Raw genomic sequence first — 19,691 nt, 5'->3', positions numbered from 1 at the left:
ACCTGGGGATGCTGGGCCTCCCTGAATGGGTCTGCGTAACGACCCGGTCCATGGCCGCCCGCGCCATCTCCAGCCCCGAGGAACCGGAATGGCCGGAACCTCCTCCGCCGATCGTCACCGAAGAAACAACCCCGGAGCCCGGTCCCCCGGAGTCCAGCGAGGAAGAACTTGATCGGCTCCGGGACCTCCCAGAGCTGGCCCAGTGGCGTCAAGAGGGTGGTCCTACTCAGGAACAATTCCGACAGGAGCAAAGAACGTGTCCCTCCCTCGAGGGACTCCGGCAACAAGCCCTAGCCCAGAGCGCAGGAGATACCTCGGGGGCCCACTGGATTTATTGGGACAATGAGCTACTCTACAGTGAGCAAAAGATTGCCGAGCTGGGAGCCAGCCGGGTGCTGGTGGTCCCCCTCCGCTTCAGAGACTTCCTCTTGAACCTGGCACACGATGTGCCTCTTGCCGGGCACCTGGGGCAAGCAAAACGTACAGCCGCCTGGTGACCCACTTCTACTGGCCGAAGATGCGGAACGATGTAGCAAACCACTGCCGGGCCTGTCCCACCTGCCAGGCCAGCGGGAAGAGCGGCCGAAAACTCAAAGTACCCCTGCAACCTTTTCCCATCGTCACCACCCCATTTGAGCGGGTGGGAATAGACATTGTGGGGCCCCTGGAGCCCCGGACAGCACAGGGGCACCGGTTCATCCTGGTCCTGGTGGACCACGCCACCCGCTATCCCGAGGCCATTCCTCTTCGGACCGTGACGGCCCCGGTGGTGGGGCGAGCCCTGATGGGGATCTTCTTGCGGGTGGGCTTCCCCCAGGAAGTCGTCAGTGACAGGGGCACAAACTTTATCTCCAAGTACATGAAGTCCCTTTGGCAACAGTGCGGGGTCACCTACAAATTCACGACCCCCTATCACCCGCAAGGAAACGGACTGGTAGAGCGGTTTAACCGCACCCTCAAGGGGATGATCATGGGCCTGGAAGAACCCCTACGTCGCCAATGGGACGTGCTGCTCCCGTGCCTCCTGTTCGCTTACCGGGAAGTCCCCCAGAAATCCCTGGGCTTCAGTCCGTTCGAACTATTGTATGGACACCCCGTCCGGGGCACCCTCAGCCTGGTCAAAGAAGGGTGGGAGGTGGCCCCTCCGAAGACTCCCCCGGATGTATACAAGTACCTCTTGACCCTCCGTAACCAGACCCGGCGATTTAGGGAACTTGCCAAAGCCAACCTCGAAGCCAGCCAAGAGGACATGAAGCGATGGTATGATCAGCATGCCTCATCCATCGAGTTCGAGCCGGGACAACAGGTCTGGGTGATGTCCCCGGTTGAACCTTGCGCCCTCCAGGACAAATGGATGGGACCCTTCAAAGTAGTAGAGCGCAAGGGACCAGTCACCTACCTGATCGACATGGAGTCACCTCGGAACCCCCTACGTGTCCTCCACGCCAATAGACTCAAGCCCCACTTTGTGCGCTCGGAACTTAGCCTCCTGATGGCTACCGACAGTGGGACCGAAGAGGACTCCGAGCCCCTCCCTGACCTGCTGAAAACACTCGAGAAGGACGGCTCCGTGGAAGGGGTCAACCTCTCCGATGCCTTGTCCCCAGCGCAACGCCAAGACTGTCAAGACCTTCTGCTCCAATTTGCCGACCTGTTTTCCCTCATCCCAGGGGTCAGCCCCTGGTGCCTTCACGACGTTGATACCGGGGATAGCCCCCCTATCCGACACAGGGCGTACCGAGTACCGGATCGAGTACGCGCCTGCATCCAGATGGAAGTCTCCAAAATGCTGGCTCTGGGAGTGATCGAGCCTTCCGACAGCCCATGGGCCAGCCTGGTCGTGCTGGTCCCCAAGGCCGCCGCCCCGGGCGTCGCCCCCGAACTCAGGTTCTGTGTGGACTATCGGGGTCTGAACGCCGTCACCAGGACCGACGCTCATCCCATTCCCCGGGCAGATGAGCTGATTGACCGCATGGGGGCCGCCCGCTACCTGAGCATCTTCGACCTGACAGCGGGCTATTGGCAGATCGGCCTCACCCCAGGGGCCTAGGAGCGATCCGCCTTCTCTACCCCGGATGGCCACTACCACTTCAAGGTGATGCCATTCGGCATGAAAAACGCCCCCGCCACCTTCCAGAGACTCGTAAACAAAGTATTGGCGGGGCTCGAGGAATTCAGTGCCGCCTATCTGGACGATATTGCTGTGTACAGTCGCCACTGGGCCGAACACCTCCACCACCTCCGGGAGGTCCTGAACGCCCTCCGGCAGGCCGGGCTCACCATCAAAGCCAGCAAGTGCCAGATTGGCCAAGGGTCCGTGACCTACCTGGGACACCAAGTGGGAAGCGGTCTGGTGGCCCCCCTCCAACTCAAGATCGCTGCCATCCAGGCCTGGGAACCTCCGGTCACCCAAACAGAGGTCCGAGCCTTCTTGGGGCTCACGTGGTACTACCGGCGCTTTGTAAAAGACTATGGCAGCATTGTGGGGCCCCTCACAGAACTTACGTCCAAAAAGAACCCCAAGACAGTCAACTGGACTCCTGAATGTCAGGCGGCCTTTGAGAAATTGAAGTCTGTCATGTGCACCGCCCCCGTGCTCCAGGCCCCCGACTACAGCCGGGAATTCATAGTACAGACGGACGCCTCAGATCAAGGCGTGGGGGCCGTCCTCTCCCAACTCAACACCGAGGGAGTTGATCAGCCGGTGGCCTTCATCAGCCGGCGCCTGCTGGCCCGAGAGCAGCGCTGGAGCACCATTGAACGAAAGGCCTTCGCCTTAGTGTGGGCCCTCAAGAAGCTCCGGCCCTATCTCTTCGGCACCCACTTCCGAGTGCAAACAGATCACCGACCCCTGCAATGGCTGATGCAGATGCGAGGAGAAAACCCGAAGCTGCTACGTTGGTCCATCTCCCTGCAAGGGATGGACTTCTCTGTGGAGCATCGCCCCGGCCAAGACCACGCCAACGCAGATGGCCTGTCCCGCTTCTTCCGCATCGGCGAGGAGAGTACCCAAGAGGATGGGTGACTCTCCCTGCCTTCAGCTGGGGGGGACGCATGTTGGACAGGCCTCGTGGAAGGCCTGATCCCTCCCCGCATGGCGGGGCCCGGACCCCTGCTCCTCCTATTTACTAGACAAGAACTATCCCAGCAACCCATCGGGGCCACCCACGGCCCGTCCCCGACGGAACACCAGCTCCTGAACACCCCAGTATCGGCTGGCCCGGGCCCCCTTCCAGAACCACAGCCCTCGGCCCAGCCGCCATTTTGGACACCACACGACCAGGCCGCGTGGCCTCGGGTCGACCCCAACCCCGGGCCTGGCCAGGACCCGACATCGAGGCACCACCATCCGCCCAGGGGGTGAAGAGACCACTTGGCAGGTCAATGGAAGGAGGCGCGGTGATGGCTCTCCTCCGCCAGGTGTCGATCGCCCCCAGCCTCCCTGAAGTGCTGGCTCCACCCCCCTGCTGGGTGTCTGGACTCCCTCATACCGGACCTCCCGACCCCCAAGTGCGAGGGTCCGGACATCAAAGGGGGCCAGACCTATAACTGGGGCAGCTCCAGAGCAGGAAGGCAGTTGTATCCTGGAGTCGAGAGACACCGAGACAAACTCATCCTTAGAGGCCTGCTGGTGCTGCCACGGCTCCTTCTCGTGAACCAGCTTCGAAGCCTGCTGGCGCTGCCGCGGCCCTTCTCATCGTGAACCATCTTCGAAGCCTGCTGGCGCTGCCGCGGCCCTTCTCATCGTGAACCATCTTCGAAGCCTGCTGGCGCTGCCGCGGCCCTTCTCATCGTGAACCATCCTCGAAGCCTGCTGGCGCTGCCGCGGCCCTTCTCATCGTGAACCATCCTCGAAGCCTGCTGCCGCGGCCCTTCTCATCGTGAACCATCTTCGAAGCCTGCTGGCGCTGCCGCGGCCCATCCTTACGAAACCCTCCAGCTCGAGGATTGTGAGCTCCACCTCGTGCTGCTTCTGTACCGGATCGGTACTCAGACTGTCCCGCTACCCTTTTCCCAAGAGAGACTAGAATTGACAGGATCCTCGTATCCTGGTCCTGCTGTACCGTTTATCACCTTGCCTCAAGATATATATATAAAAGTGTGCAGAACTCATCTCTGTGTGGTATCCATCTGTGGGGGAGAAGTTACCTGTCTGTACGATTACCGGAGAGGGCCCTCACCGGAGGCCTCTCCCCCTGTACTCGGCCGACCCTCCGGGTCTGCCTCTAACAGGGTGAGCAAGGGTGAGGGTGTGTGAGGGTGAGGGTTTGTGAGGGTGAGGGTGTGTGCGGGTGAGGATGAGGGGGTGTGAGGTTAATGGGGTGTGAGAGTGAGGGGGTGTGAGGGTGAGGTGTGTGAGGGTGAGGGGGTGTGAGGGTGAGGGGGTGTGAGGGCGAGGTGGTGTGAGGGTGAGGGGATGTGAGGGTGAGGTAGTGTGAGGGTGAGGGGGTGTGAGGGGGTGTGAGAGTGAGGGTGTGTGAGGGTGTGTGTGAGTGTGAGGATGTGTGTGAGGGTGAGGGTGTGTGGGGTGTGAGGGGGTGAGGGTGTGTGAGGGGGTGTGAGGGTGAGGGGTGTGAGGGTGAGGGTGGGTGAGAGGGTGTGTGAGGGTGAGAGAGTGTGTGAGGGTGAAATGGTGTGTGAGGGTGAGAGGGTGAGTGTGGGTGAGAGGGTGAGTGAGGTGAGGGGGTGTGTGGGTGAGGGAGTGTGAGGGTGAGGGGGTGTGTGAGGGGGTGAGGATGAGGGGGTGTGAGGGTGAGGGGGTTTGTGAGGGTGAGGGTGTGAGGGTGTGTGAGGGGGTGTGAGGGTGAGGGTGGGTGAGAAGGTGTGTGAGGGTGAGGGTGAGAGGGTGAACGTGTGTGGGAGGGTGAGAGGGTGGATGAGGGTGACAGGGTGGGTGAGGGTGGGTTAGAGGGTGAGTGAGGGTGAGGGTGTGTGAGGGTGAGGGTGTGTGAGGGTGAGGATGTGAAGGAGGGTGAGGGGATGTGAGGGTGAGGGGATGTGAGGGTGAGGGGAGGTGAGAGTGAGGGGGTGTGAGGGTGAGAGGGCGTGAGAGGGTGTGTGAGGGTAAGAGGGTGTGTGAGAGGGTGAGTGAGGGTGTGTGAGGGTGTGTGAGGGTGAGGATGAGGGGGTGTGAGGGTAATGGGGTGTGAGAGTGAGGGTGTGTGTTGGGGTGTGAGAGTGAGGGGTGTGAGGGTGAGGAGGTTTGTGAGGGTGAGGGGGTGAGGGGGTGTGAGGGTGAGGGTGTGTGAGGGTGAGGGTGTGTGGGGGTGTGAGGGTGAGGGGGTGTGAGGGTGAAGGGGTGTGAGGGTGTTTGAGGGGTTATGAGGGGGTGTGAGGTGAGGGGGTGTGAGGGTGTGTGTGAGGGTGAGGGTGTGAGGGTATGTGGGGGATGATGGTGTGGGGGGTGTGATGGGGTGAGGGTGGAGGTGTGAGGGTGAGGGGTGTGAGGGTGAGGGGGTGTTAGAGTGAGGGTGGGTGAGAGGGTGTGTGAGGGTGAGAGTGTGTGAGGGTGAAAGGGTGTGTGAGGGTGGGAGGGTCGGTGAGGGTGAGAGGGTGGGTTAGGGTGGGTGAGAGGGTGAGTGAGGGTGAGGGGGTGTGAGGGTGAGGGGGTGAGGGGGTTTGTGAGGGTGTGAGGGAGTAAGGGTGAGGGTGTGTGTGAGGGGGTGAGGGTGAGGGTGTGTGAGGGTGAGGGGGTGTGAGGGTGAGGGTGGGTGAGAGGGTGTGTGAGGGTGAGAGGGTGTGTGAAGGTGAAAGGATGTGGGAGGGTGAGAGGGGGTGACGGTGGGTTAGAGGGTGAGTGAGGGTGAGGGGGTGTGAGGGTGAGGGTGTGTGAGCGTGAGGGTGTGAGGGTGTGAGGGAGGGTGAGGGGATGTGAGGATGAGGGGATGTGAGGGTGAGGGGGTGTGAGGGTGAGAGGGGGTGAGAGGGTGGGTGAGGGTGTGTGAGGGTGAAGGTGTGTGAGGAGGGGGTGTGAGGGTGATGGGGTGTGAGAGGGTGTGAGGGTGAGAGGTGTGAGGGTGAGGGTGTGTGGGGGTGTGAGGGGGTTGTGAGGGTGAGGGTGTGAGGGTGAGTGAGGGTGTGTGAGGGTGAGAGGGTGTGAGGGTGTGTGAGGGTGAGGAGGTGTGAGGGTGAGGGTGAGGGTGAGGGTGAGGGTCCAAAGTAAAGGGCTGCAGGGCAGACATCATAAGACAGAGAGAAGAGACTGCGTGGTGACTGTGTTGGTCAGTTTCAGAATTAGGAGGGGCAGAGTCAGCACAGTCTGCGAGGGATCAACGTGTTTAGAGGAAAAGCATAGCGGATGTAGCATTGCAGCTAGCAAGTCAAGTGTTGTCAAGCTGAGTATCCCTAGAGAGATGGCAACACAGCAACAGCATTTGAGGAGGAAGGCTACTGTAAACAAGCACTGTAGGCTTTCACTTTCATCCAGAAAAAAACAAAAAAGGTGTAGAGAACGCCGAACAAAACACGGCTTCCCTGCGAAATGGATGCAAAAAAAACCCAAGCTCTCGGCATTGCTGTGGTGGGGGGGAAGCGGGAGCGCATTCCTTTGAAGTCTGATGCCAAGACTCAGACAAATGGTGGAGTGCGATGTGCACGCGGGGCGGGGGAGCGGCAGCCTTTGAAGTCTGTTGCCGAGGCACAGACAAATGGTGGTGTGTGAAGTGGCTGGCTCTGTGCACGCGCATAGCTCACATGAACTGTACGCGATCCGCAGGCTAGTAGACTTTTCTTTTCCTCTTACTATAATCTCTACCTATTTATCCCTGCGGGATATAATAGGTGAGACCTAAAAAGTGTTTGTAGGACCACTGACAACTTTGTGCATAAAAAAAGGCTGATGACAGTAGAGGGCTTGCACAGCTCAGTGGTAATTGATGAGGTATGCACAAAGGCCAAGATAGCATTAGTTGCAGTAGGAGAGGGAATCAGTACTTCCTGGATAACGGTAAACTGGCATGAGAAGGGTATGTAATACCTATTTACTCGATACAAGTAAAATAGTCAAAGCAATGAGATATAATTAACCTGGGAACTTGAGTCGGGAACTGGTTAAACAGAAATCCTAGATTCAGTACTAAGGCTGCAGCAAGCAGAATGGTCAAGACCAAAGTTACATCAGTCGCCACACCATGTCAGCGATCCTCCCACTTCCAAGACTTCTACTTTATCAAAGTTCAGTTTTGCTTGACCTTCATTCAATTGAGTAAGCAACACAACCATAAAGTTGTTAAAGTTGGATTGAGCAGACCAAAGAATTCCGTACAGCCTTAGTATGATATGCGTGTCATCATCAGCATAAGACCAGATGAGAGAGGTCAAGGAAACCATGTAGACACCGGATAACCTAGGGCTCCATGCAAAGCACTACATACTCCGTGGGTGATGGAGTGAGAAATAAGAAGAAATGGATGCAGAAACAATGCCTGAAAACATCTAGATAGAAATGATGTAATCCTGCTAAATGCCTAATCCATAATAACAACATTGGAGAAAAACGTACTCTTTAACCATGGTGCGCCTGCCATGTCCTACACCAAAAGGAGTCAGTGGTAAGAAACTGGCATAGCTTTTCTCATCTTCTACCTACCGGGCTGTGCAGAAACTGCATGAGAGGGATATCTCTGAGGAGCATTCTTGGTGGAATGGTCAGTCCACAGCTTTCACAGGCGCTGAAGAGAAATGCAGTAACACGCTTTCTGGAAAAGCAAGTAAAGAGGTTGTAAGAAGAGCTGACTCCACTGCACCGCATACATCAGAGCTCTATTTAAAGTCACAAAACTGCATGTTTTGAGTGTTCAGCTATCTGGGAAATATATTGAAGGAATTACAAGATGGTCTTTAGACCACATTCAAGAACAATACCTCTGTTATCCTTATTGAACATGCTAGTCAAGGTGGTTTCTCTCTAAGCCAACACCACTTAGAGAGTTTCTCTAGAAGAAAACAGTGGTCCTTTCCACACACAAAACTTTCATGCATTACAATTTAGACAAAATATTTTGAGGCACTATTATGACATCTTGTTTCACCACTGGTGAGTCTTGGGTTACCCACTGTCTGAATGGGCTGCTAATTTGTAAATCAGATTTAGTAAAATCTAAGAAAGAATAAGCTGTTCAAATAACAGGTGCTACGTTTACTGACAGAGTAGGAATACAGTGTATGCATTGTTCAAAAGATAAGTATTATCTGGGGCCTTAAACTGAATGTTACCTTCCATCGATGCTAAGTGGAGTGCAGTAAGTGAGGAAGGCCGCAGCAATGACACAATTGGTCAGGAGCTCAGATAAACTGCTTTGTTCCACTTTCTCTTTCCATTCTTGTTCCTGGAGGTGTAAGCTTCAAAACAAAAGCAAATTATTAACAGCCTGGCATTACTATCAAATTATAGTAAAAGAAACTGCCAGAAATAATTCGCCCTCCCAGATGTACACAAAGATGATGCCACCATTATCACTCCCCTCTCAGAATCAGTCCTTGATAATCTGCTATCTCTTTGGCCTTTCGCGGATGCCCAGATAACTGCTCTACGGTCTCTTCCATGCTGAGTTCCAGATACTTCCTATTAGAGTCACAGAAAGGTGTAGGCTTAAGCCAAGCTCCCATCTGCATATTGAGAGTAACTGTGATCCCTGATTTGCTGAAGCGTCCCAATGTTCCTAAGTTATGTGGTAGCAGTGGTCAATGACCTCGTCACAGGGCCTGAATAGATGTTAGATATAATTATACAATGTAAAAAACGAGCATATGTTGTCTAGTCCTGCACTGATTACAACTCTCATTGACCTTCTCCCATCACATTCTGGTTCCTGTAATCAGGTATCAAGTTAACTATACACACTGCACGTATGTACATCCCCTGGAGCCATATCATGAAGAGCAGAGCTGGCTCAGTGCTGAGGACCTATTATGCACGTTCAGTGTGTAAAGTGAATTAATTCGACCCTATATTTCTATGATTTAGTGCATTAATTTCGACAGTACAGCTCCTGACTTTAACTTTTACATGTTGTGCACCTTTAATGGAATTTAAAGTTTTCCTTCCATTTCTCTTCTTTATACATGATTTCATCCCGTCCTTGCATTTCTGAAAAGTCTCCGCTTCATAACAAAGTAATCAATCTCGAACTCCTTCCCATTATTTCTTTACCACTACAGAAAAGACCTCTCACCTGGAACACCTCCTTAACAATTCAAAGAGATAATTTCCTTGATAATGTTTTGAGAGTCACTCTGTAAGTCAAAAGAGTAGCACCTTTCAGTGCCAATTGCCTCGATTCCTTGGTATTCCTGTTGAACCTCTAAATTCAATCAATCAATCAATCAATCAGAGTACTTGTAGAGTGTGCTACTTACCCGTGAGGGTCTCAAGGTGCTGAGGGGAGGGGCGGGTGCTGCTACTGCTCGAAGAGCCAGGTCTTGAGGTGTCTTCTGAAGGGGAATAGGTCTTGGGTCTGCCGTATGTGGGTAGGAAGGGTGTTCCCGGTCTTGGTGGCGAGGTAGGAGAAGGATCTACCACCGGAGGCCGTTCGTTGGATGCGGGGGACAGCAGCGAGGGCGAGGCTGGCGGAGCGGAGCTGGCGGGTGGGGCTGTAGAAGCTGAGTCTGCTGTTAAGGTAGGCTGGTCCGGCGTTGTGGAGTGCTTTGTGTGCATGGGTGAGGAGCTTGAAGGTGATCCTCTTGTCGACGGGGAGCCAGTGTAGGTCTCTCAGGTGGGGGGTGATGTTGCTCCGGCAGGGGACGTTGATGATCAGTCGGGCAGAGGCATTTTGAATCCGTTGTTGTCATCGTAGGTGTTTGGCTGGGATTCCTGCGTAGAGTGCGTTGCCGTAGTCCAGTCTGCTGACGAGGGCCTGTGTCACCGTTCTTCTTGTTTCAGTCTGGATCCACTTGTAGATACTGCGGAGCATGCGGAGGGTGTTGTAGCAGGAGGAGGAGACAGCGTTGACCTGCTTAGCCATGGAGAGGGAGGAGTTGAGGATGAATCCTAGGTTGTGTGCATGGTCGGTGGGTGTTGGTGCTGTTCCCAGTGTGGTCGGCCACCAGGAGTTGACCCAGGCTGAGGGGGTGGGTCCGAGGATGAGTACCTCCGCCTTGTCCGAGTTCAGCTTCAGACGGTTGCTCCTCATCCAGTCGGTGACAGCCTTCATTCCCTCGTGGAGGTTAGTTTTGGCAGTGTGTGGGGCCTTGGTGAGGGAGAGTGTTAGATTGGGCGGTCCCTGGGGGCAGAGGTGAGTACATCTGTCCCAGCCGGGGCGGCCTCCTCTAGTTAGGATAGGGGGCTATCCCCTTAGTAGCATCACCAAGCTGTCAGACTGAACCTTGAGGGCCAGTGAAAAGCATTTATGATCATATACAGTAATATCTTGCCACACTACAAAAGGACACAACACCAGGTTTCTATGAAAATATAGTCTTTTTATATATTGATTTAACACAAGGCCCAATGACAGTACACTTCCACAATAGGTCAATTCGGATGGGGTTCGAGTAGCTAGGGTGACTCGGTTACTCACAGTTGAAGGGTAGGGGTGCGATTCTCAAGGTTCGAGCCGCGACGAAGTCAGCAGGGCTCGTGATGGGGAAATGCTTTGCGTACAGGAGGTACGATTCTCAAGGTCCGAGCCGCAACAAGGTCAGCAGGGCTCGGGATGGTGAAATGCTCCACGTACAGGAGGTACGATTCTCAAGATCCGAGCCGCGACAAAGTCAGCAGGGCTCGGGAAGGTGAAATGCTTCAGGTACCGGAGGTACGATTTTCAAGGTCCGAGCCGCGACAAAGTCAGCAGGGCTCGGGATGGTGAACTGCTTCAGGTACCGGAGGTACGATTCGCCAGGTCCGAGCCGCGACACAGTCAGCAGGGCTCGGGATGGTGAAAGGCTTCAAGTACCAGGGGTATGATTCTCAAGGTCCGAGCGGCGACACATTCAGCAGGGCTCAGGATGGTGAAAGGCTTCAAGTACCAGGGGTACGATTCTCAAGGTCCGAGCCGCGACGCAGTCAGCAGGACTCGGGTTGGTGAAAGGCTTCAAGTACCCGGGGTACGATTCTCAAGGTTCGAGCCGCTACACAGTCAGCAGGGCTTGGGATGGTGAAAAACTTCAAGTCCCAGGGGTACGATTCTCAAGGTCTGAGCCCCGACACAGTCAGCAGGGCCAGGGATGGTGAAAGGCTTCAAGTACCCTGGGGTATGATTCTCAAGGTCCGAGCCGCGACAAAGTCAGCAGGGCTTGGGATGGTGAGATGCTTCGCGTACATGAGGTACGATCCGTGAGCCGCGACGGGGTCAGCAGGGCTCTCTTGTGTCCCAAAAGCGATCTGATCTCCAGTTTAAGGGTTCCCTAGTTATTTCCCAGAAAGTCTTTGAAGTCTTTGATCACGTAGGGTGTTCCCCTCCACCCAGGTCTCTGTTGTCGGTCTTTTCGGCCAGATGGCACCCTCGTACTTTGCAGGAGGGAGGCCGGGGTGGCAGACGCTCCGCTGGAAGTGGGGCCGGCATTGTAGAAAGCAGGACACTTGCCAGGACTACCCCGCCTCTCTGATCTGGCGGAGGCCAGCTACCCCCAGGCTGTGGAAGATAGCCAGACACTTGACTACACATCTGGGGCCCACTACGAGGTTAGGAATCTGGACATTTCTCTGCAAGGGTCATTTCTATGCTCCGGTTCTAACCTGCATTCCTCGACAAGAATATCTCACATACACATAACGTTAGGGACACTAATCTGGAGCTACTACCATTTACTCCGGGTCAGATACACTGTTCATGGTTATACTTTGAAAGGCAGCACTCGCACCGTGGCCCTGGTTAGCAGGGGTGCTGTACGCAGCGCGTCGTAGTCCAGCACAAAGAGAAAGAGGTCATACATGAGAGGGCGAAAAAGTGGTTGGGGGACCCACGCCAAGGATGTCAGGTCTAACAGAGAGGATGAGCTGGGTGTCGTCGGAGTAGGAGATGATGTTGAGGTTGTGATGGCGGGACACTTGTGCGAGGGGGGGCATGTAGATGTTGAACAGCGTCAGGCTGAGCCCTGGGGGATGCCGCAGATGATGTCGGTGGCTTCTGATCGGAAGGGTGGGAGGCGGATGCTCTGGGTTCAGCCGGAAAGGAAGGACATGGTCCAGTCAAGGGCCTTCTCCTGGATTCCGGCTTCTCGGAGGCGTGTCTTTAGAGTGCGATGACAGCCTGTGTCGAAGGTGGCGACAGGTCCAGGAGGATGAGGGCTGATGTTTCGCCGTTGTCTAGTTGGCGCCTGATGTTGTCTGTGGCGGCGATGAGGGCTGTCTCGGTGCTGTCGTTTTGTCTGAATCCGGACAGGGACAGGTCCTAGATGTGGCGGGTCAATTGCCTGTTGACGATTTTCTCGAAGACCTTTGCCGGGAACTGGAGCAGGGAAATGGGCCGGAAGTTCTTTAGGTCCTTGGGGTCCGCCTTGGGCTTCTTGAGGAGGGCGTTGATTTCTACGTGCTTCCAGCTTTCCGGGAATGTCTGGAATGTCGCTGTTTCGAAGGAGATGTTGATGACCTTCCATAGTTGGGGTGTGATGGCTGCATCTGGTTTGTTGAATATGTGGTGTGGGCACAGACTGATCATTGTTTCCCGGGTGGGCCAAAGCTGCTTTCTTTTGTTTTATACCAGATTTTTTTAGTAACTCTTTAAATTTGTTACTAGTGAATTGAGTCCTACTGTCGAAAATAATAATCTTCGGTATACCTTCCCTGCAAAACAGGTCATAAAACAAAGATAGAACATTACCCAGTGACTCTTTTTGATATATGAACTTTCAGATATTTGGAAAAATAAACTATAGTGAACCGTACAAAAAAGCCAAAGGTAAGACAGAGAAAGGGACAATGATGTCAATGCCTAATTTCCTCCATGGACCATCAGGTAACTCAATTGGAAAAGCAACAGTATAACAAGCCTTGGCTGTTTTAACCCTGGACAAGCAATGTCTGCATTCTCTTACCCAGCTGTCAACAACATCAGAGATTTTAGGCCACCAATAACATAGCCCAATTAGTATTTTGGATCTCGACACACAAACACGAACTTAATGAGCTAGCTGAACTATGTTGCGCTTAATACTCTGAGGTGGAACAATCTTGTCTCTGCATAAGAATGACCTATTTATCCTTTCAGCTCACCTGACACACTGTACTCTTCTGGCCGTCCACTGGTTTTGAATCTGATCACATTATTGAGTGTGCTGTCTTTTATACATCCAGTAGACCATTCCTCCTGACTCATAACATCAAATGTATCCAAATAAACATGCATCACCAAAAATACAACTTATTTAGCTAGATCATCGCAATCACATGTATTACCTTCTCTAGGCAGTCTAACTATAAGGTCAGCAAGTACATTTCCTTTCTCTTGAACAGATTAAAGATCATATAAAAAGAACTGTAGTTTAGCAGCAAGTCGCACTAAATGTGCGGAATTGTTTTGCCTCCGCCTACACAAATAAATTAACTAATGGCTTATGATCTATTGACAGAAAATATTTGATCCCTCACACAAATATCTTATATTTTCTTACTGCCGCTCTGCAAAACAATACTCTGTATTCTATGACTAAGTAATTCTTTTCAAAGGGTGTCAGTGTGTGAGAAGAATAAGCCACAAACCAACCCTTGTGCTTGTCGTGCTGCATTAGTACTGAACCCAAATCACAATTACTTGCATTTAGTACCAAGACACATTCCTTTGCATGAATACGTGCTTTTAAACAAGGAGTTTTAGAAATTTCCAACTTCAAGGTTTTTCTAAATCAGGCATCTCCAACCGGTCGATCGCGAGCTACCGGTAGCTCGCCGAGGTCCGGTGAGTAGCTCGCTCCAGCATCCTAGTTTTGTAACCCTTTTTGGTCATTTTACGTTTTTCGGCTTTTTTTTAATAGCAGTTGCCCGCCCTCACCAAAATCAGCTGCTCCGATAGGCTGAATTGAAGTTAGCTGGGCCGGGCTTAAGAGTACGACGTAGTTCGTCATCTGCGTGATCTCTGCGCCACCTGCCTCGTCCTTTTGCAGTCTGGCACCACGCTTTTAACCTGCGCAACGTGTGCTAGAAGGGGCCGAAAAGTTTGGTAGCGTGTAAGTGGCCTACCTTTTCAAGTCCGGCACCACGTCTCTGATTTGCGTGAGGAGCAGCCCATTAATTGGTAAGTCCTGGCCTCAAAAAGTTGTGATTTCTTAGTTTGTTAGTTTGCGAGTAGTGGCGGCTGGAGGGGCAGCGAGGGAAAAAAACAACAAGAGCAGTCTGCCTGGCCTGAAAGGGTAATTTTCCCTGCTTGATGTCTCATACCCCGTGATTCTTACACTCATAATAAAGTCTGTTAAAATGCACACCAGGTATTGACAGCAATAGAGCAACAGAAATGTATATTTACCTATTTTAGGAGACAATTATTCATGGATTCGAGGCAGCTTCTTGTGGTGTGAATGCTGGTGCCTAGAGACAGCTGGAGCGCTACTGGGTTTACGTTACCGAATACCTCGGCTGACTAAAAAAAACGGCTGGATTTCTCCATCAGCAGGGGACAGAAACAGCCTAAATTGAAAAGGATTGGAAATGCAACTTCAGCTCAGCCCTTAGCGGTGATCTAAGGTACAGGTTCAGTGCTACATTAAGAGCACTGCAGACAGCTTTCTTACAGCTCTGCTACAGTATTCCTCAAGAGGACCCCAGGTTGTGTGCTGCACCGCGGGTACAACTGGTGGAACAGAAGTGAACTTTCCCCTCCCGCATTACTGCAGGACAGAGTCCATGTGGCACCTAAAGGTACCACGAGGGATGTATTTGGTTCGATACCTACATGCCCCCGTGTCAGAGGTTATCAGAGATGCCAGTTCCAATGCAAATGTTATATAGAGCGGGAGGAGTGAGGTGTGCCAGGTTCGGACCCACACCCTGGAACACAAATGTTTGGAGAGGTACAAATCTGGATAAGATGTATCTGATTTTAGCAATGCCATCAGCAACAGGTCCAAGGTGCCTCTGACTAGTTAGTAGGCCGTTCAGTGGACAAAAAGCCATTGAATAGGTGTTTATATTACTTTTAATCACAAATGGGTGTGACAGCGTTGCCCTTTAGTGATCAAGGAGTGGTCTGTTGTCCATGGTGCTGCCTGTACTGATTGTTTGATACCACATTCCTAGCCAGGCTGAAAGCTCTTGTGTGAGATGTTTCGCATTCCAGTGTCATATTTGGATAACTTTATTTGAAAAGTTCTAATGCAGGATGTGTCAGAGTGAATAGAGAAAAGTACTTTCAGCAGGTTAGCAGGCAGTACTGTGACGACTATGGCTTCTGTGCTTGGTTGCATTGCGAGGGTGTCGAGGGGGGTCTCTTATAAAATGTGCTAGCTGGTTGACCTTTAGTAGCTCACGATGATTTTCGCTGATCAGAAGTAGCTCTCACTACAGAAAAGGTTGGAGACCCCTGTTCTAAATAAACCCTGCATTTTTTCAGCAGCATCCACAAGGCTCAATCTTTTCCACACAGCCTTCCACAATTTTAGCACAGAATTCCAGCAAACCAAGAAATTAGACTAAATGTTCCCTAGTTTTGGGAGCGGGCACATTAATAATAGCATCAACATGAGTCTGTTGGGCTTGAGACCTCTTTTTACTGATATTATGTGCTAGGTAATACAGTTCAGAGCACCTAAACCAGCATTTAGAATACTTAACAGCCAGACCTTTCTCTGAAAGACCCAATAAATGAGCAGTGCATTTGCCGTGCTATTTAGGTGACATTTAAGCATATGCAGTAATGCAGAAAGCAACAGTGCTGCAATAGAGCCCCAGAATGGGTAGGTGCTGCAGGTGTTCATTCAAGGAGATCCAGGTCCAGGGATTGCTTTTTCATGGTTTTGGGATTTTGATGTTTAATTTGGATTAGGTGGCTCGCTTAGCCATACTCGGTTTTAAATGATAAAACGGGGAACCAGCGTATAAACCCATCGTCCATTAAAATATCTTTGGACAATGGCTAGTAGCTTGCATTTGATCCCCTCCACTCCGCTAAAAACTGTTGTAGGTCACTTAATGTATACTTTACATTGTCTGACACATTTATATGTTTTTCCAGCATCTGTGCATTGAGTACATATTTGTAGTCCAGTTAGTAAACTAGCTAGGTACCGGGAAGTTTGATTTGGTTCTGTAGTACCATCTCAACGTTATGAACTGAAAATTGCTGCTCCTTTTAACAGCTCTAATCTACTAATATTCGGAGTTGTTCATATTAAAGCACAGCCCAAGATGTTTCACTTTCTACTCAAGTGTGGGTTTCAGCTCAGTTCCTGTTGCCTAATTTTTGAGGTTGTTATTGTACCAACATCCAGAAATCAAAATGTCATTGACAAACGAGTCACTTATCTTCGGTAATGCTCTTTGAAGTAGAGACTCTATCTAACCACATATTCCTCACCTTTTTAATATTTCCCCAGACATCAGACTGGATCTGTGTTGGACCTGGCCTCGTGGCGTGGCCCCACTCCTCCCGCATGGCGGGTCCCGGACTACCTCGACCTTTGTTCCCCGGCCGAGAGCAGCACCATCCACCCTCCACGAGTGCCGCTCCTCCGGGCAGCCCCCAGCTCACCCCCGTTGGAACTCGACGACCTCTCCTCAACACCCTCGACTGGCCCGAATCCTACCCAGGGCCCCCATTCTCAGGCCCAGACTCCATCTTGGACCCTCCACGACCAGGCCTCGTGGCCTCGGCCCGACCCCAGCCGCAGACCCAGCGAAGCATGGCGGGTCCCGGACTACCTCGACCTTTGTTCCCCGGCAGAGAGCAGCACCATCCACCCTCCACGAGTGCCGCTCCTCCGCGCAGCCCCCAGCTCACCCCCGTTGGAACTCAACGACCTCTCCTCAACACCCTCGACTGGCCCGAATCCTACCCAGGGCCCCCATTCTCAGGCCCAGACTCCATCTTGGACCCTCCACGACCAGGCCTCGTGGCCTCGGCCCGACCCCAGCCGCAGACCCAGCGAAGCCCCGACTTCGAGGCACCACGATCCAACCAGGGGGTAAAGAGACCACTTGACGGATCAATGGGGGAAGGAGTTTCGATGGTCCCCCCATCCGTCCCCCGACGGCTGGTTTTGATCGCCCCCAGCCTCCCTGGGCGCTGGCTCCACCCCCCTGCTGGGTGTCTGGACTCGCACATCCCGGACCCTCCGGCCTCCAAGTGCGAGGGCCCGGACATCAAAGGACGCCAGACTTATAACTAGGGCAGCTCCGGAGCAGGTCGGCAATTGTATCCTGGAGTCGAGAGACACAGAGACAAACTCATCCTCGTGAAACCATCCTTGGAGTCCTGCTGGCGCTGCCGCGGCCCATCGTCGTGAAACCATCTCTGGAGTCCTGCTGGCGCTGCCGCGACCCATTTTCGTGAAACCATCCTTGGAGTTCTGCTGGCGCTGCCGCGGCCCATCTTCGTGAAACCATCCTTGGAGTCCTGCTGGCGCTGCCGCGGCCCATCGTCGTGAAACCATCTCTGGAGTCCTGCTGGTGCTTCCGCGACCCATCTTCGTGAAACCATCCTTGGAGTCCTGCTGGCGCTGCCGCGGCCCATCGTCGTGAAACCATCTCTGGAGTCCTGCTGGCGCTGCCGCGGCCCATCTTCGTGAAACCATCCTTGGAGTCCTGCTGGCGCTGCCGCGGCCCATCTTCGTGAAACCATCTCTGGAGTCCTGCTGGCGCTGCCGTGGCCCATCTCCGTGAATCCATCTCGGGAGTCCTGCTGGCGCTGCCGCGGCCCCTACCAAGGGACCCCCCAGCTCGAGGATTGAGAGCTGAGCACAGGGTATCCCTGTACCAGACTGGTACCAAGACTGTCCCGCTACCCCTTTCCCACAGAGACTAAGTTGAGAGGAACCCTGGATCCAGATATTCCTGTATCGTATGATAACCTGCCTAAAAGTACTGATAAAAACGTTAAGAACCTATCTTTGTGTGGTGTCCATATGTAGGGGGGTGATTGCTCGTCTGTACGATCCTAGGAGAGGAACCTCGCCAGGAGGCCTCTCACCCTTGCTCGGCCGACCCTAAGATTTCCTTTCTAACATTGGTGGCCAGCGGCGCGATCCGAGCCGACGCAGATCGTACAGAGAGTAACTCGCCCCACTACGAACTGAAGCACACGGCAACCATGACAACTAAAGAAACCGGACCAACCGCAGAGTTCCAGATGGAACGACTGGAAGAGTACAGTCACAAAGAATTGAAGCAATTCTGCAAAGACTTGGGTATCGCTACTACAGGACTAAGCACCAAAGACGATCTCAAGCAGGCCCTACAGATCTGGATGGAGACAGGCGCATCGCCACCCCAAAATGAAGGCATCGCAATCACCGAGAACACCGCAACCCCAGAGGAGGAGAGAAACACGGGCCTCTCCCACGAGGATGCCCGAGACTGAGAAAGGAGCCGGCTCCACGAATTAGAAATGGCTAGACTCCGCTTAGAGGGGGAACTGCAACTGGCTGAAAAGAAGATAGCCCTTGAGCAACTACGATTACAGGGAGACCTGGAAGAAAAAAGAAGTCAGAGGGAGCTGGAGGAGAAGAAGCTCACGTACGAGCACGAGCGCGGTTTGAAAGAACTAGAGATTAAGGCGAAAAACGGGGACACAGGCGTCTCCGGGAGCCAGAGCACCCCTCCCGCTACGGACACAAAGGTCCACATCCCCAAAGATGTCGTCCGAGAGTACCATAAAAACGACGACATCCAGCAATGGTTTAAGGCCTACGAGGTAGCCATGACCTCCCACCGTGTACCACAAAAAGACTGGGGTGCCGGGTTGTGGGGGAGATTCGTCAATGAGGGGAGAGACGCCCTGCTACAGCTCCCCGACGCCGAGATGACCTCATACGAACATATGAAAGCCGCCCTCCTCACTCGCTATGGGCTCACCCCCGAGATGTACCGGCAGCGATTCCGAGATTGCAAGAGGATCCCCGGTACCACCTGGGTAGAATATGTGAACTTCTACAGCAGAGCCTTAGAGGGGTGGATCAAGGGCAGCCAGGTCGCCACCTACGAACAATTGTTCAACCTCATTGTATGGGAACACCTCTCCAACAACTGTTTCGTCGAACTCAGGCAGCATCTCCTCGACAGCAAACTGACCGAGCCACGGAAACTCGCCATCGAAGCGGATCGATGGGAGAGCACCCGGGTCCCCCGGAACTGGGGGGGAGACCAAGGCCGAGCCCCCCAAGGGTCCCACCGTCCGCGAGGCGGAGGAGGAGGAGGCCAGGGCCGGGGCCTCGCCACGGTGCCCCCCACCAACACTCCCCCTTCCCTGGCCGGGAGAGGAGCCCCCCCTGCACGGCCGGGATCCCGCCCGAACGTTATCTGCCACTAATGCCAGCGTCCAGGTCATTACGCCAATGACCCCAACTGTCCCAGAAACCAGCCATCCAACCCCACGGGTCCGCAGAACCGCCAGATCGCCGCCGCCTCCCTGGGGGAGGAGCAGGGCGAAGAAGAAGCCGAAAACTATGAACAATACCAGACCGAGTGGGAGCCCGCAGCCTGTCTGGGCGAAAGAGACATGGTCCCCAGGGCCCCAATCCCGGCCAACACTCAGAAGTACAGCCAGTGGGTCACCATTAATGGACACCGGGCCGAAGCCCTCCGCGACACGGGAGCCAGCGTGACGGCC

General features: G+C 53.6%; 1 protein-coding gene across 1 annotated transcript in view; it reads right to left on the bottom strand.

The window, feature by feature from the left end:
• Window positions 1–19,691, bottom strand: part of LOC147707531 (dynein axonemal heavy chain 5-like) — a 1,425,553-nt gene that overhangs the window by 263,142 nt on the left and 1,142,720 nt on the right. Inside the window, exons 79-80 of the mRNA XM_086925656.1 lie at window positions 8,215–8,340; window positions 7,589–7,697 (exon numbers count right to left, since the gene is read on the bottom strand). Coding sequence (XP_086781782.1) covers window positions 7,589–7,697; window positions 8,215–8,340 — 235 coding nt within the window. The remainder of the gene's footprint in view (window positions 1–7,588; window positions 7,698–8,214; window positions 8,341–19,691) is intronic.

The sequence above is a fragment of the Lissotriton vulgaris genome, chromosome 6, assembly GCF_964263255.1.
Source record: "Lissotriton vulgaris chromosome 6, aLisVul1.2, whole genome shotgun sequence".
NCBI classification, from domain to species: Eukaryota; Metazoa; Chordata; class Amphibia; order Caudata; family Salamandridae; genus Lissotriton; species Lissotriton vulgaris.
Note: the sequence above shows the minus strand (reverse complement) of the source record. Positions and strands in the feature narration are given on the sequence as shown.